This window comes from Ovis aries, chromosome 17 (genome assembly GCF_016772045.2).
Source record: "Ovis aries strain OAR_USU_Benz2616 breed Rambouillet chromosome 17, ARS-UI_Ramb_v3.0, whole genome shotgun sequence".
In the NCBI taxonomy this organism is placed as follows: Eukaryota; Metazoa; Chordata; class Mammalia; order Artiodactyla; family Bovidae; genus Ovis; species Ovis aries.
The window spans coordinates 50361474-50378769 of NC_056070.1; the positions used below are offsets into that span (position 1 = coordinate 50361474).

Sequence of the window (17296 nt, forward strand, 5' to 3'; positions counted from 1 at the left end):
ATGTATGGATGTGAGAGTTGGACTGTGAAGAAGGCTGAGTGCCGAAGAATTGATGCTTTTGAACTGTGGAGTTGGAGAAGACTCTTGAGAGTCCCTTGGACTGCAAGGAGATCCAACCAGTCCATTCTGAAGGATATCAGCCCTGGGATTTCTTTGGAAGAAATGATGCTAAAGTTGAAACTCCAGTACTTTGGCCACCTCATGTGAAGAGTTGACTCATTGGAAAAGACTCTGATGCTGGGAGGGATTGGGGGCAAGAGGAGAAGGGGACGACCGAGGATGAGATGGCTGGATGGCATCACTGACTTGATGGACGTGAGTCTGAGTGAACTCCGGGAGTTGGTGATGGACAGGGAGGCTTGGCGTGCTGCAATCCATGGGATCGCGAAGAGTCGGACACGACTGAGCAACTGAACTGAACTGAGTCTGTAAAAATACCGAATCACCATGCTGTACACCTGAAACTAATATATTGTAAACCAACTATACTTCCATTAAAAATACAGTTGGTTCATCAGATCTCACTGTGAACAAAAGCGCCACGGTTTCTTGCACACACACACACACACACACACACACAATTAATACGCACTTTCTATTTTTTTTTTTTTAACATGGAAGTAGTTGTCAGTTTACAATGTGACATCGATCCCTTCCAATCTTGCCAAGGTTCCAGCCCTTCAAAATCCTTTATGCTCTCAGATTCAGTTCCCCCAAAGTCCCAAGTCAAAGAAGCCAATTTGGACATCACCACAATTTACACCTTTCTAAATGCATTCTTTCTCCCTTACCTAAGTCACCATCCCAACACTCAGAATTTCCATCACATGACGATCTTTGGTGAAACCTGAACAACCCTCCCTGGGGAGTCACACAGAGTCTCCTGGACCGTGAAGAAGTGACACAGTGACCTCCACAGACCAAGGGTGTCTCTCCCCAGGGTGTTAAGGCGCATCCACATCTTTGGGGTGCCCCTGGTGATGCTGAGGCCAGAGGGCAGCTCTGAAGATGACACTGTACCCTCAGTGTTGTGACAAAGTGTATGACAAATGGTGGCAGGAGAGCTGTGACAAGTGCATCACGGCCGCTTAATGAACCCCCTCCACTGACCCAGGCCCCGGAATCTGCAACAGAGCCCGGGCTGCCCTAGAAACGTCTTATGGCAGCTCTGGGCTTGGTGATGTGCACCCTCTGGTTTGCCAAGATCAGGCCACAGTTTGCTAGAAGAAAGCCCCATCTTCACGCGGCCACAAAAGTGATAGGTGAACCCCAAACCACGGCCTCCCAGAGCAATGCCTCTATCAGGGCGGACACAGGATGCTTCCAGTATATTTCCAGGAAGAGGAGAAAGCCAAGTACAAGGCAACAATGGGAACCACGAACTTGGCCACACCTCTGTAGGGTAGAGCTCTCTGGGACAGGAGAGTGAGGGTCCTGCCTCGGGGGGCTCCCCACCAGGGTCTCAGGAAGGGATGTGGCTGAGGGGACTATAGAGCTGAGCCATCCTTTGGAGCCCATGGTGGCATAATCACACAGATGCCATCTCCAGGCTCCATCACTAATGTCTCCCTTCTGGAAAGATGAGGAGGGGGATGGTAAATAACATGCATTTGTCAAAGGCAACCAAGGACAATGAATCAATATTTTTCATTCTCTGCAGATGAATTTGCATGACTTGGCTCAGAACTTTCTGGATTCTGAATATAGAAGGCTTCAGATTTGTTTAATCAAACCTACCCATGGAGTCTAAGACCTGTCAGGATTAAAGATTAATTTTTTCTTAATTTTAATTAGAACTCACATCAATTCTTCCTTATCAAAAAAGCCATCTCTAGCATAAGGCACAGTTTCCTGCAGGTCAACATGAGAAGGAATCAGGCCCTCCCAGATCTTGTCCACCACAGGGAAACCCTTGCAGGATTTTCTGTCCACCTCAAAGTTCTTCAGATAGAGACCAAGTTCCATTCAACCTCTGAACAGCAGCCAGTAGAATGGAAAGAAGGCAGAATTCAGCATTACTGTATTTTTTTTAAATTAATGAAAACACAGGACCTAGGAGCTCTCTTAGCAGCTTAAAGGAGAAAGGATCATTCTAAAGACGGAAGTCCTTTCTCCCAGGGTTCTGAGCTGCAAAAGGAAACTGCCAACCAGTGAGCCAAGAAAAAATTGGCAGAAACTCTGAATTCAGTGATTCAAACAGACCCCTGCAAAGAATATGGAGAAAAAAGTCATGGGCTGGTTCCTGGCTGAATTTGGAGCCATAAATCCAGCTAATTGGATGGAAAACGCAGCGGAAATAATCCATGACCAGATTCTCCAAACTGTGAGCTATGTCCCACTGATATCCTGATGAAGCTGGGGGCACACGAATGGACTTTTTAAAAAGTTAATCATTTATTTTCATGTATATTAAGGAAAAATTAGTACATCAAAGTAATGGGTTTTACAATGGATTTTATTGTCTTCTAATGAGACATTTAAGATATTTAATGTTGAAAAAGTAAGGCATTTAAAGAAAACATGTTGAGTAAATTACATTATTTGGCACAGGAAGCTGGCAAAACTTGAGAAGATGGCAGGTAGATTGCTAAACTTCGGAAAATACTGTCCTATGAGAAAAAATAGGAGAAAAGGGGCCCCCTCCTCCATCCCAGGGGAGGGAAACAGAGTGTCCAGCTGTCTCTGATCCCAGGCGAGTCCCTGTCATCACTCACTCCCTCTTCAGCACCCACATCACTCCCCATCAGCACTCCCATCACTCCCCATCAGCATCCCCATCATCCCCATCAGCACCCCCATTGCTCCCCATCACTCCATCCTCAGCACCCCCATCACTCCCCATCAGCACCCCCATCACTCCCCATCAGCACCCCCATCACTCCCCATCAGCACCCCCATCACTCCCCATCAGCGCACCCACTGATCCCCATCAGCACCCCCATCATCCCCATCAGCACCCCCATCATCCCCATCAGCACCCCCATCACTCCCCATCAGCACCCCCATCATCCCCATCAGCATCTCCATCACTCCCCATCAGCACCCCCATCACTCCATCCTCAGCACCCCCATCACTCCCCATCAGCACCCCCATCGCTCCCTATCAGCACCCCCATCATCCCCATCAGCACCCCCATCATCCCCATCAGCACCCCCATCACTCCCCATCAGCACCCCCATCATCCCCATCAGCACCCCCATCATCCCCATCAGCACCCCCATCACTCCCCATCAGCACCCCCATCATCCCCATCAGCATCTCCATCACTCCCTATCAGCACACCCATCGCTCCCTATCAGCACTCCCATTGCTCCCCATCAGCATTCACATCATCCCCATCAGTACCCCCATTTCTCCCCATTGCTCCATCCTCAGCACCCCCATCACTCCCCATCAGCACCCCATCACTCCCCATCAGCACCCCATCACTCCCCATCAGCACCCCCATAACTCCCCATCAGCATCCCCATCACTCCCTATCAGCACTCCCATCGCTCCCCATTAGCACCCTCATTGCTCGCCATCAGCACCCGCATCGCTCTCCCCTCAGTATCCCCATCACTCCCTATCAGCACCCTCATCGCTCCCCATCAGCATCCCCATCGCCCCATCCTCAGCACCCCATCACTCCCCATCAGCATCCCCATTGCTCCCCACTCAGCACCCGCATCGCTTCCCCCTCAGCACTCCCATCACTCCTCATCAGCACCTCCATCACTCCCCCTCAGCATCCCCATCATCCCCATCAGCATCCCCATCAGCACCCTCATCAGCACCCGCATCCAGGTTCTGCCCTTGGGAGCCTGGGATGCTCAGAGCAGCCGTGTGACAGAACGGGAAGGAAACGCCCAAATGCCTAGGCATCTAGAAGTAAAACCCACTGTACCTTGATGACGTCTTCATCCGCAGACCTGCATTCCACAGCCTCTGACACGTCCACCACCGAACCATCCTCTTGAACTGCCACCACCTTGACGGGAACTGAAACAACCTTCCCAGTGAGAATGGCCGTGTTCAGAACCTCCGAGTCCTGTGCGAGAGAGAAGAGGACCCGTGTCAGCCACAGGCACGCCCGTGAGTCCCAGGAAGCGTGACCATCAAGCCACCTCTGACCTTAGTAGTTGCTCTACAATTTAAAAAACTGTCTGTGCCCTCCAGACATCCCTCACACACAGCACAAGCATCCTTTTCGATACTTTGGTGAACGATGCCGTATTTCCAGAGCTTATTCACATAGTGAACACAGCCTTCATTTTAGTTTCAAATCAGGAAAAACAGCAGCACACAGAGCAGAAGAGAACTGGAGGCAGATTGTAAGCCTCCACACTCCTGAGCTGATCACCAACACTGTCTTTCCTCAAACCACTAAGCACTCCCAGAAATTTCCCAGCCAAGCTCGGGTATGGTGAAACCAACAACACCATGTTAATTTTTCTCCTCCTCTGACATCACTCAAAGTTTTGTAGGTTCTGTCTTCCTAACTTATCTCCCATCTGTCAAATTCTTTATATTTTTCTTCCTTTTTTAAATTGCGGCGGCACTGGGTGGTGAGGGGGCTTCTCTAGGTGTGGAGCACTCAGGCTCAGCAACTGTGGTGGACTGGAGACTTAGTTGCCCAGCCTCAGATGGTATCTTAGTTCCCCAGCCAGGATCCAACTTGTCCTCTGCATTAGCAGGCAGATTCTCAATCACTGGACCATCAGGGAAGCACCCCCCCATCTGTCAATATCCTGTCAACCCCAGAATCAGTTCCTCCATGGAAGAAGAATCTCCCCACTCAGTCAACTGCCACTGGCCCCTAATTGACCTTCCTGTGTCCACAGTCTTCACAGCAGTTGGAAATAATCTTTTTTTTTAATGTTTTAATAGAATTCAGATTATTTCTCTCCTAGATTAAAACTCTTTGAAAGCATCCTAGGGTTCTTAAGATGAAGTCCAAACTCACGAATGTGTAGGGACCTGACCCTCGTCTACCTCCCTAGCTCCCTCTTGCCCCCTTCCTGCTGTCCGTCATCACAGTCAAGCCTCACAGAAGTCTTTTCTGTTCTTCCAAGAGTAAACCCCATTCATGCCTTCTGCCCTTACATACGCAGAGCTCTCCAACCCCAAACACACCTCACTGTTGCTTCCACCCTTCAGATCTCAGCATATATGTCCGCTTCTTTGGAGAAACGGGGCTTTTCTGCCTGCTACAATGTGAGTTAGCACTGTATTATCATCCGTCATAGCATCTAGTCTGTCCTGCAAGGTAATAACCACAGCTGTCACTGTATATTTATTTTGTGTTTACGTTTTAATCTGTGGCTACTTATTAAGCTGTGAACTCCCCAAGGGTCCCGCTCTCCTATCAATGACTGTGACTTGGATGGTGCTGACCCAGGCCATTAAATCAGGCTTCACAAATGAGCAGATGAACCAAATGTGGTCCATCAGGGTATTCTAGCCCCATGTCCACAGAGACTGATTCAAGATTGAAACGCAAATGAAATCAGTGACAACAGAAAGGAAAAGAAACAGATTCCTGGGAAAGATTTCTGGGTTCCTGAATCCGGCTACATCTGTGTCTGTCATCTTTGGAAATTTAGAGATACAAAATAAACTGCTTTATTTAAGCCAGTTTTAATTGGGCTTTTATCACTTGCAACTGAAAGTCTTGACTAATACACAAGAGATTAGACACCATGTTGGGCTCTAGGGAAAGAGAAAAGACAAAAATAAATATCAATCTCTACCCTGAAGAAGCTCATATCCTTTAAAGACACTATAATAATTTTCCCAAACTGAGTCTCAAGGTAGGTGACTTTATGTTTCATAACAAATCACAACCAATCTTCAGAGCTTGTTGCTTTTATTTCAAATACATTTGCAACTGCATTTCCTTCTTTAGCTTTCTCATGTGTGGCTGAGATGTTTGCAACCATGTTTTCCAGTGTCCACCAAGAAACAGCCTTTCAAAAACCCCAAAGGCAGTTTCTACCTGCCTCTGGCACAATGAGAAAGCAATTTGTCTTGTTAGATATTACATTTAAATCATCCCCTGGTGCCAGAGATTGCTAAAAATTCACCATCTATCAAAATGCAACTCTTTCATTCTGTTCCCATTGGTGCCAGCTCTAGGTTTTATGTCTTGAGAGCATATTTATATTCCTTTATGAAGATAAGTTTCCATTAACGTGGCACATTAGTGTGGCATCTATAAAAATGGCAAAGTAAGGACATGTGAAAAGTCCTCTGTGAAAGAAATTTTAAAATTGGCCAAAAGAGTAAAAATCCACTTTTTCAGAACTCTAGGAATAAAACAAAGGCTTGTGCAGCCAAGAGAGCATTTATTCAAGAAAAATGGCTGAATCTTGGTAAAAACAGGGTTTTGTGGCATTTTAACTTGATTTACTCCCATTCCCTACTGTCCAGCTCAGTAGTTGCTTTGAAAAATGACAGCCCACTTTCACAGAAAAATACCACTATCTGAAAACCACGGAAGAGAGCAGATCAGGGACAGAGATCTTTCAAAACTTCATTCTCAAAGCATTGCCATTACCCGACTTGTCTGGTATTTCCTAGAAAATTTCATTTGCAAAGCTTTTTGTATCTGACTTGACTCCAAGTTCATTCCCTGTGAAGAGCTTTTTACTAAAGGTATTTGTTTAAAGCAATTACAGGCAATTAGTTAATTTCATAGCTAGCTGCCTGAAGCAGTGGTAACAGTTGTGACAAACAATAGATTCATCAAAAAGTTTAATAAGAAAAGATGAGGAATAGAATTGCCAGAGGGGCTCTGACATGCTAACACATATTCTGGGGAATCTATAAGACCACGCTTACACACAGGGCTGTGTGCATGCCCAGGAAGACCTGAGAAGGCTCTCAGCTTGTGCCCCTGGTTGATTTTGACACTATAGAGAAGCAGGAAGTGAAAGCTAAGGCAGAGCTGTCTAATGCCTGACCGAGGATTTAAAGTGTGTCCCAACACATTCAAAGAGACCCTTGTGGGATTTCCCTGGTGGTCCAGTGGTTAAGACTCTGCCTTCCAGTGCAGCGGGGGGCAAGATCAATTCCTGCTAGGAAATTTAGATCCCATATGCCATGCAGTGTGACCAAAAATCAAAAAACAAATAAAATTTTTTAAAAAGAGGCCCTTGGTAAAGATCGTGATACTTTGATTCCAGATGCCTAAGGAAATCTCTGCCCAATCATTGGCTGGCCACCAAGCTAACCAAACAAAGAATTCAGGGGCCACAGGCAACAAAGAATAAAAACTTTACAGAATTTGTTCACAAAAGTCACTCAACAACTACTACCACAACTACTACACACAACAACAACTATAACAAACCTAGGGAAGGGTGGCAGCAACATAGACGGATACAGAGATTGTCATACATAGTGAGGTCAGAAAGAGAAAGACAAATACCATAAGATGTCACATATGTTCAAGACCTTGTATTACAATAACCTGAAAAAATCCGAAAATATATATGTATAATTGAATCGCTGTGCTAAACATCTGAAACTAACATAATATTGTAAATCAATCATAATTCAATGAAAAAATTCTTTTATCCATATGTTAGGTGGTTAGAATAGGAAAAAGGAGTCCAGAATGGCAGTGGCTAAAAGACAAGGAAGGGAAAAGCCTGCGAAAATAGAACAAAGGAAGGTCCAAGGACCTGAGTGAGGACCTCAGGTAGAACATACAGCACCCCTGGTTAGCCCAGTCTACACAGGGCAGGCCCGGGGGAGGGGAAAAAACATAAGAAGAGGAGCCAAAAGGCCGGGGGTCTCTCTCTTCCCTTTGTGTCCTTTGGGTCGGCATGCCCTCATGCCTCGAGGATGTATTTTCCTGTATTTTCTAAATAAAACTGAGCTGCAAACAGAGCTGTAAAACTGATCTGCCCAAGAGCTGCAACACGGCCTGTCCGAGGGCTTTAATGCTGGTCCATCACTTCAAATTTTTATTGTGATGAGACAGAACCAAGGAAATTACACACTCCCCCGACACATATATACATATTGAAACAAAACTTTTGTGTAAATCTCAAGAAAAAGTTGATGGGCTTACGAAAACATCCAATGCTTTCTGAAAGCTTCTCATCTCACTATTTTTTAAGAATAAATTAGAACTCCACTGTTTTCAGCTATGAAAATCTAGGAGTTGTATATAACTTTTCAGCACATTATTCTGACTATATACTCTCAGACTAAAGATAAAAATAACTGTAAACACATACTGAATTCTAGTTAGGTTTGTTTTCCACAGCAGTATGGTTTAGCAATTCCAAAACTACTTTAGCATACTCTAGGATGGAGCAAATAATGTATGTTGGATAATGAGAGCCAAGTTTCTCATTGCTAGAGAAGCTGAGTTTAAAAATGGAAAGAAGAATGAACTGTGTGGTCAAGAGTTGGAATTAGAAACACCAGCATGAACTCCTGGGGGAATGCAGGTATAGGTATGTTTCTATGTGTGTAAATGTAGGTATGTGTATGTATATGGTTTTTCTAGTTCCATTCGCTGAGAGAACTTAGATACAGACAATGATGGCTTAACAATCAGCACACCTGGTAAAGTGATGCTTAAAATTCTCCAAGCCAGGCTTCAGCAATACATGAACCATGAACTCCCTTATGTTCAAGTGGTTTTAGAAAAGGCAGAAGAATGAGAGATCAAATTGCCAACATCTGCTGGATCATGGAAAAAGCAAGAGAGTTCCAGAAAAACATCTATTTCTGCTTTATTGACATGCCAAAGCCTTTGACTATGTGGATCACAATAAACTGTGGAAAATTCTGAGAGAGATGGGAATACCAGACCACCTGACCTGCCTCTTGAGAAACCTGTATGCAGGTCAGGAAGCAACAGTTAGAACTGGACATGGAACAACAGACTGGTTCCAAAGAGGAAAAGGAGTACATCAAGGCTGTATATTGTCACCCTGCTTATTTAACTTATATGCAGAGTACATCATGAGAAATGCTGGGTTGGAGGAAGCACAAGCTAGAATCAAGATTTCCGGGAGAAATAGCAATCACCTCAGATATGCAGATGACACCACCCTTATGGCAGAAAGTGAAGAAGAACTAAAAAGCCTCTTGATGAAAGTGAAAGAGGAGAGTGAAAAAGTTGGCTTAAAGCTCAACATTCAGAAAACGAAGACCATGGCATCTGGTCCCATCACCTCATGGCAAATAGATGGGGAAACAGTGGAAACAGTGTCAGACTTTATTTTTGGGGGCTCCAAACTCACTGCAGATGGTGATTGCAGCCAGAAATTAAGACGCTTACTCCTTGGAAGGAAAGTTATAACCAACCTAGATAGCATATTGAAAAGCAGAGACGTTACTTTGTCAACAAAGGTCTGTCTAGTTAAGGCTATGGTTTTTCCAGTGGCCATGTATGGATGTGAGAGTTGGACTATAAAGAAAGCTGAGCGCAGAAGAATTGATGCTTTTGAACTGTGGTGTTGGAGAAGACTCTTGAGAGTCCCTTGGACTGCAAGGAGATCCAACCAGTCCATCCTAAAGGAGATCAGCCCTGGGTGTTCATTGGAAGGACTGATGTTGAAGCTGAAACTCCAATACTTTGGGCACCTCATGCAAAGAGCTGACTCATTGGAAAATACCCTGATGCTGGCAAAGATTGAGGGCAGGAGGAGAAGGGGACAACAGAGGATGAGACGGTTGGATGGCATCACCAATTTTTTTTTTTTTTAACATTTTATTTTATTTATTTATTTTTTTTAAATTTTAAAATCTTTAATTCTTACATGCATTCCCAAACATGAACCCCCTCCCACCTCCCTCCCCATAACATCTTTCTGGGTCATCCCCATGCACCAGCCCCAAGCATGCTGCATCCTGCGTCAGACATAGACTGGCGATTCAATTCACATGATAGTATACATGTTAGAATGGCATTCTCCCAAATCATCCCATTTGATGGACATGGGCTTGGGCGGACTCCAGGAGTTAATGATGGACAGGGAGGCCTGGTGTGCTGCAATTCATGGGGTCGCAAAGAGTCAGACATGACTGAGCCACTGAACTGAACCCAGATTTTAGTTCTAAACACCATTCTTCAAGAAAGGAAACAGCTCCTTAGAGAAATGGGTGATTCTAGGACTGAGAGTCAGAAAGTACCCAGACAATGAGCCTAAAATATATTGTCCACCCAGAAGGTAATAAAGTGATCAAAACAAATATCAAAGGACCCAGGGAGACAGCTTGAAAGGCCTCCAGCGGCCAACCTGGAACAATTTTATAACACTACAAATAATTGTAATCGCTAATCATAATAATATAACTATATATTAAATGTAATATGTAATAAGCTATTGAATCCATACTGATATAAACAAACAAAGAAGAAAGAAAACATCATCCATAGGGTAAAATTCCAACAAAAAATGATGAAATTAGAATATACCATCATTGTAGGAATCACTATTGATGCTACTGATGATTAAAAGTATGATAAGAGAGAGGATATTTGTAGAGTGTAAAAGTACCTCTGTGCAAGAGACTTATTCATTTCAAAGAAAAAAACAGTAACTCTGTGGTCCCGAAAGTTAGATAAATCACATTATCCATGTGATCAAAGATAACATCACCACTAATGAGATAAAGAGACATCATATGTCCTGAAGAGGAAGCAACATTTCCTGAAGTGTTCTTCTCTCCATAAAAAAAAGTGACTCTAATAATGAAGAAACAGCAGACAAATCCAAATTATGGACATTCTACAAAATAGCTGGCCTGTATATTTCAAGTGTATCACAGCCTGAAAGACAAAGACTGAGAAACTTCCATATTAAAGGAGAATAAGAGACACAACAAAGGTATATGTGATCCTAGACCAGATCCTCAAACAGAAAAAAAATACGTTTATTTTACTTTAATAAGTGTTGGTGGGACAATCGGTGAAATTTGCATAAGGTCTGGGGACACATAATGCTTAGTATCAATATTAATTTCCTGATTTTGATCATTTCACTCCATTTATTAAGGGTCTGGGGAAAATTCACACTGAAGTGTGTACAGATGAAGGATCAACATGTGTACAACTCTCAAACATTTCATGAAAACAGTAATAATGTGTGTTTGTGTAAAGAAAATGTTAATATTTGGGGAATTTTGGTGAGAGAATTTGGAAAATGCATTTATTCAGACTCACAGGAAAGTTTTTTAATATCTTTTTTTTTTTTTTTTTTTTGGCTGCTTTGGGTCTTAGTTGTGGCAAGTAGGATCTTAGTTCTCTGAACAGGGATTGAATCCTCGTCCCCTGCATTGGAAGGCAGATTTGCAAGGACTGGACCACCAGGGAAGTCCCTGGGAAAGTTTTAAATAATATGAAAAGCCAAAAGAGCCAACAATAAAAACAATCAGTGAATAAAGATAGAAGATATGGTAAGTACCTAATGAACACAATTTATGACAATTAGTTTCCTTAAATACTTAGATCCAAGTGTCCAGCACTGTGATAAATGATTTACATGCATTATCTAAATAATAATGCATAATTACAATAAACATAGTATAATATGAATTAACATCTAATAACAAAACAGCAGTACAGAGTAGTATCTGGCACATCATAAATATTTGATAAGTATTAACTGCTCTTACTAATCTCATTTAATCCTCAAATATCCCTATGGAAGGATTACTATTTTCATTCTCATTTTACAAACAGGGAAACGAAAGCTTGAAGTTCAGTTCAGTTCAGTCGCTCAGTCGTGTCCAGCTCTTTGTGACCCCACGGACTGCAGCACACCAGGCTTCTCTGTCCATCACCAACTCTTGGAATTTACTCAAACTCATGTCCATTGAGTTGGTGATGCCATTCAGCCATCTCATCCTCTGTCGTCCCCTTCTCCTCCTGCCCTCAATCTTTCCCACCATCAGGGTCTTTTCCAATGAGTCAGCTCTTCGCATCAGGTGGCCAAAGTATCGGACTTTGTTTCAGCATCAGTCCTTCTAATGAATACTTAGGACTGATTTCCTTTAGGATAGACTGGTTGGATCTCCTTGCAGTCCAAGGGACTCTCAAGAGTCTTCTCCAGCACCACAGTTCAAAAGCATCAGTTCTTCAGTGCTCAGCTATCTTTATAGTCCAACTCTCACATCCATATATGACTATTGGAAAGCGTTCCTCAATTTGGCCAGAATCACTCTTCTGCTGAGCAACCCAGCTGGGGATGTGAACCAAAGCCCGCTGCCCAGGCTACCTTGTCAGCTCTCCTCCCAGCCCCTCACCTGTAGGATAGAGCTAACAATCCATTTTTTTGGCCCCACTCAAAAGCTTTAAGGATATAAGATCGATTTGTAAAGGCTTTGATTTTAAAACTTATCAAAAGATGTTATACAAATGTGAAGATTACATTTGAGTAGAAGCAGCCAAGTAGCCCCAAAGCCCCAGGCAGTGACCATGTGTGGCTTCAGGTATGTTCCATTCCAGCCTCTCCCCCAGCTTGTAAGGTTCTGAGTCACACTCTTGCATCCTCTGGTCCCTGGCACAGGGATACCAGTCTCTAAACAGGTGTCTGACCCTATTCTGTGTTCAGACTCCTCAACTACTGACACTTAAAACAGCAAGACAGGTGTAAACTTCGCTCAGAGACAAGCAAGATGTTGGCTCCAACTGAAAGGATGGTTTTCAGTCCCACTGTTGTATCATAAAACTCTGAAATCAACCCTGTTCTTCCCCTCTTGATGGCTATTTTTGGATTCTGACTATTTATTATCCACAAAGCAGTAAGCTATTTCAAAACCCAGCTCTTCGTGAATCCCTGAATAACACGAGGATAGTTATCTCAAACGGGATAGCACTCAGAGAGGGTCAATAAAATGTGTATCTGTGAAAACACTCTCCAGGCATCTCCTGGGTGGGAGCTTTGAGGGAAGAGGCCAAAACTATTTGGAAGGATGCCTTTGGAAGGCATCACCCAATGGCCAGGGCAACCTCATTACACCAGGCAGCCAAGAGCATGATGTGGAAAATGCTACTTAATGTACATGATCAGGGGTCACATACAGGGAAGATGGTTCGTGCAGCGGGTCTCATAGTCATGTTCATCTCCAGGTCTGACACAACAGGATATCAGTGGGGGAATCCCTACATCTTCGTGTAAGGAGGGAGGTTCTACAAGGAATGGGGACTGAGAAAGCCAGGAAGAGACTAAACTCCATGGGATGGGGAGCAGGTTTCTTTTCTTCCTGTGACCCCCTGCACTGCCTGGGGTGCTGTAAGATCACAAATGTAGCTGAAACCTTCCAAAGATGTGAGAGTCAAAGAGAGAATACACAGCTTTGGAGCAGAGCAAAACAGAGAGTAAGAGAGAGAGAGAGAGAGAGAGAGAGAGAGAGAGAGAGAGAAGACAAAGAAAACACCTAAGTCTGAAAAAAGCCAGCCAGACGGGTGCGGCAGCACACACGCAGCTTGGAGACACAGAGACAGCCCTACAGATAATGCGAGAGGCAGGCAGGGGGACAGGCAAGAGGCTCAGTCCCATCCTCAGGCTTTCCTGCTTCCTGTGTTTCCCCCAATTCAGGTGGGTCCTGTCTACTCACATCTCTTGGCTCCAACACTGAATAGTAATTACATGTGTTTTCTCCCATTCATTCCTCTACTTAACTATTAGCACTTCCTTAATTATAACTGTAACGTGTAAATAGTGTTTCTTTGTTGTCTGGGGCATTGGGCGGGGGAGACCTTCTCATCTAACTCGAGCTACGTTAAAATTTAACACAACTTCCACTTGCCAGAGACTCAGCAAGTAAATGACATCTATTCAATTAAAACTGAAACCAGATCTGATGGCACCAGTGAGAAAAACTGTTCCCGAAGTAAAGCTTTGTGCTGGGGCTTTCCTGGTAGTCTAGTGGTTATGATTCCATACTCCCAATGCAGGGGGCATGGGTTCAATCCCTAATCAGGGAACTAAGATCCCACATACTTCATGGTATGGCCCAAAACAAACACTCCAGAAGATTCTGACACCAAGAAATCTGCGAAGACCAACCACACCTCCTCCCTTTTTAGTATAATAGAAGTCTGAATTTTAACTCGGGGAATTTGGTTCTTCGGGACTCTCATTCACATCTTCTGCGGACTTTGTGAATACAGTCTCTATGCTTTGCCCCAACAACTCATCTCTCCACTTATTGACCTGTCATATGGTGAGCAGTATGAGCTTGGACTTGGTAACATGTGTACCTTACATATTTCTGCTTGTTTAATTCACAGAGCAAATCTGTGAAAAGGAACTCCCATCTCCATTTTACAGATCAAAATGCAGAGGCACCAAAAAAGACACTCGAATTTCTATTCCTACAGTTTTGACTAATAGAGTAAGCATCTCATTATACTATAGAGATTATACTACTAAACCCCAGAAAGCTTCACTCTCGAGTCTGCACCCTTATCCACTGTGTTATTTGCTTAGTAAGAATAATATCAACAACAAGGATCCAATATATAGAACAGGGAGAGACCTATAAGGCAAAAAAAATCTGTTTACATATATGTAAACCGAATCACTGTGTTGTACATCTGAACTAACAAAATATATATACATACATTAATTAAAAATAAAAATAAGTAAACACATAAATAAATTTTAAGATGAACCACAAAAATAGAATCACAGCAATATGAAAATCATAAAACACCCCATGTCAGTAGAATGCTGAGCGCTTCACATGTCCTGTCTCACTAACACTAAGAGGGAGGGTCTTTTTTGACTCTTCTCTCCCCCACGCTAGTTCCACATATTATTTTATTTTATAGAAAGTACCACAAACTGGAAATTTTTAAACTCTTTTACTTGCTTATGACCAAGCTCATTCATTAAAGCTTAATTCCTGGGCTTCTGTTTCCACTTATGACTCAGAATTGCTCCATCTGCTGAAACTAGAAAATCAGATAAAACACATAAAACAGCTGTCAATTAGAAAGTGGGCAGAAATTTTCTTTAAAAAAAATAAGGTGAGTCTCTTGATTATCATAGGGAGATAAATTCAAATAAAACTCTACAGTTTCATTGAGCTGAGAAAACAGAAATTAGAGTTCAGAGAGGTTGAAGCCACTAGAATTTGTGAGGCAGGTTATCAGAGAGAAGGGGCTGCTGTACAGAGAAAGAATCCTTGAGATCTGCAGGGGGGCCCCTGGGGGGTCTCTGACTCACTACATCATCCTTAGGATCCACAGGGGACTGGTTCCAGCATCTTCCCTCCCCAGGGTACCAAAATTTGTGGATGCTCAAGTCTCATATAAAATAGCAGAGTCTTTGCCTATCAACATCTTCTCATGGACGTTAAATCATCTCTAGATTACTTATAATACTCAATACAATGTAAGTGCTATGTAAACAGTTGCTGATGTGCAGCAAATTCAAGTTTTGCTTTCTGAAAATTTTTGGAATTTTTTTTCAAATATTTTCCATTCGAGGTTGGTTGAATCCAGGGAAATGGAACCTGCAAATATAGAAGGCTGATTGTACTCGTCTGTGCATGCAAGGGCAAGGAGAAAATTTCAGAAAGCAGTAAACTGAACAATTTTAGAACTCACATGGAGCTGAAAAGAGTCCACGTCCCCACCAGCCAGACTGGAGAGCTTGCAGTATGAGGCACTGGACAGAATGCTCAGAAGGGTCAAGCAAGATAGCAGGGCTAAAGCACCCAAGTAAAGGGTGCTCTTCACTTTCCCTAACAAAGCTTAAAGGCAGCCTCAAATGAATCAAATGTATATGCAAGAAACTTAACTGGGTTTCCCTGGTGGCTCAGTGGTAAAGAACCCACCTGTCAATGCAGAAGACATGGGTTCAATCCCTAATCCAGGAAGATCCCACACGCCTTAGAGCAACTAGGCCTGTGCACCACAACTATTGAGCCTGTGCTCTAGAGCCCAGGAGCCACAACTACTGAGCCCACATGCTCTAGAGCCCGTGCTCCAAAACAAGAGAGGCTATTGCAATGAAAAACCAGTGCACCACAACTAGAGAAACGTTCGCACAGCAACAAAGAGCCAGCACAGTCAAGAATAAATAAATAAACAGTATTTAAAAAAATAGAGCCATGTTTCCCAAGTTATTTATTTTTCTAAAAGAAGGAAACTTAACCACATGCCAGAACAAAGTCAGCACCATTTAAAGGAATGTAGCAAGACCCAGCACTCAACAAGGTAAAAGTCACCATGGATGAAAGGAAATCAAAAGGTATCAAGTAGGACTTCCCTGGTGGGGCAGTGGATAAGATTCCATCCACCAGTGCAGGGGACACAGCTTTGATCCCTGGCTCAGGAAGACTGCACGTGCGCATGTACCACAACTACTGAGTCTGCCCTCTAGAGCCCACAAGCTGCAGCTGCTGAAGCCCCTGCACCTGAGTCTGTGCTCCACAAGGGAAGCCACCACAATGAGAAGCCTGCACACAGCAACCAAGAGGAGCGCCCGCTCACTGCAACCAGAGAAAGCCCATGTGCAGCAATGAAGACCCAGTGCAGCCAAAACTCAAACAAAAGAAATTTTTAAAGATGTATCAGGTAACCAGGAGGAAAATCAATCAAAACAAAAGACTCAGAAATTGTGAAAATGATGGAGTTATGAATATGGGGTGGGAGGATTATACACAGAAAATATTAAAGTTAAAAGACAATGGAATGACTATTGAGTGCTTACCCAAGGTAAATGAAAACTTATACCCTACAGCAACATAGATTTATTCATAAGAGCCAGAAACAAGTCACATATCCATTAAGTGGGGAATGGATAAACAGATTGTGGCATAGCCATATGATGGAATAATATTTGGCAACAAACCACTGATACACGTGAAAACGTGGATGAACTGCAAAACAATAAAAGAAGTCATGTATACTGTAAACTCTACTAACTTAAAACTCTGGGGGAAAACAAAAGGCAAAATTATAGTGATAGAAGGTAGACCAGCAGTCACCAAAGATGTGGTAGGGAGAAAACTGGTTACAGAGAGACAAGAAGGAGTGCTGGGGGCTGATGGAAATGTCCCATGTCTTCATTGTGATGGTGGTGACCTAGTCACTCCTAAAACCTATCAAATTATGAAATGAGTTTTACTGAACATGCACTTTATCCCTCAGAAAGCATAGCAAAAAAACTAGATTTCATTTTCTGATTGCTCATTGCTGCATCCCTGGTATTTATTTTTATGCAATAAACAATTGTTAGAAGAAAAGGGAAGGAATGAGAAAGGATTCATCTGGGTCCATTTTCCAATGGTCAGTCCACTGCTGACCCTGTTGTATGAAAGAACCAAAGTCCA

The 17296-nt window shown here is 43.2% G+C and overlaps 1 protein-coding gene across 1 annotated transcript in view; it reads right to left on the minus strand.

The window, feature by feature from the left end:
- TMEM132B (transmembrane protein 132B) overlaps nucleotides 1-17296 on the minus strand; it is a 403125-nt gene that overhangs the window by 36656 nt on the left and 349173 nt on the right. Inside the window, 1 exon segment of the mRNA XM_027980250.3 lies at nucleotides 3888-4031. Within this exon segment, the coding sequence (XP_027836051.2) occupies nucleotides 3888-4031 (144 nt within the window).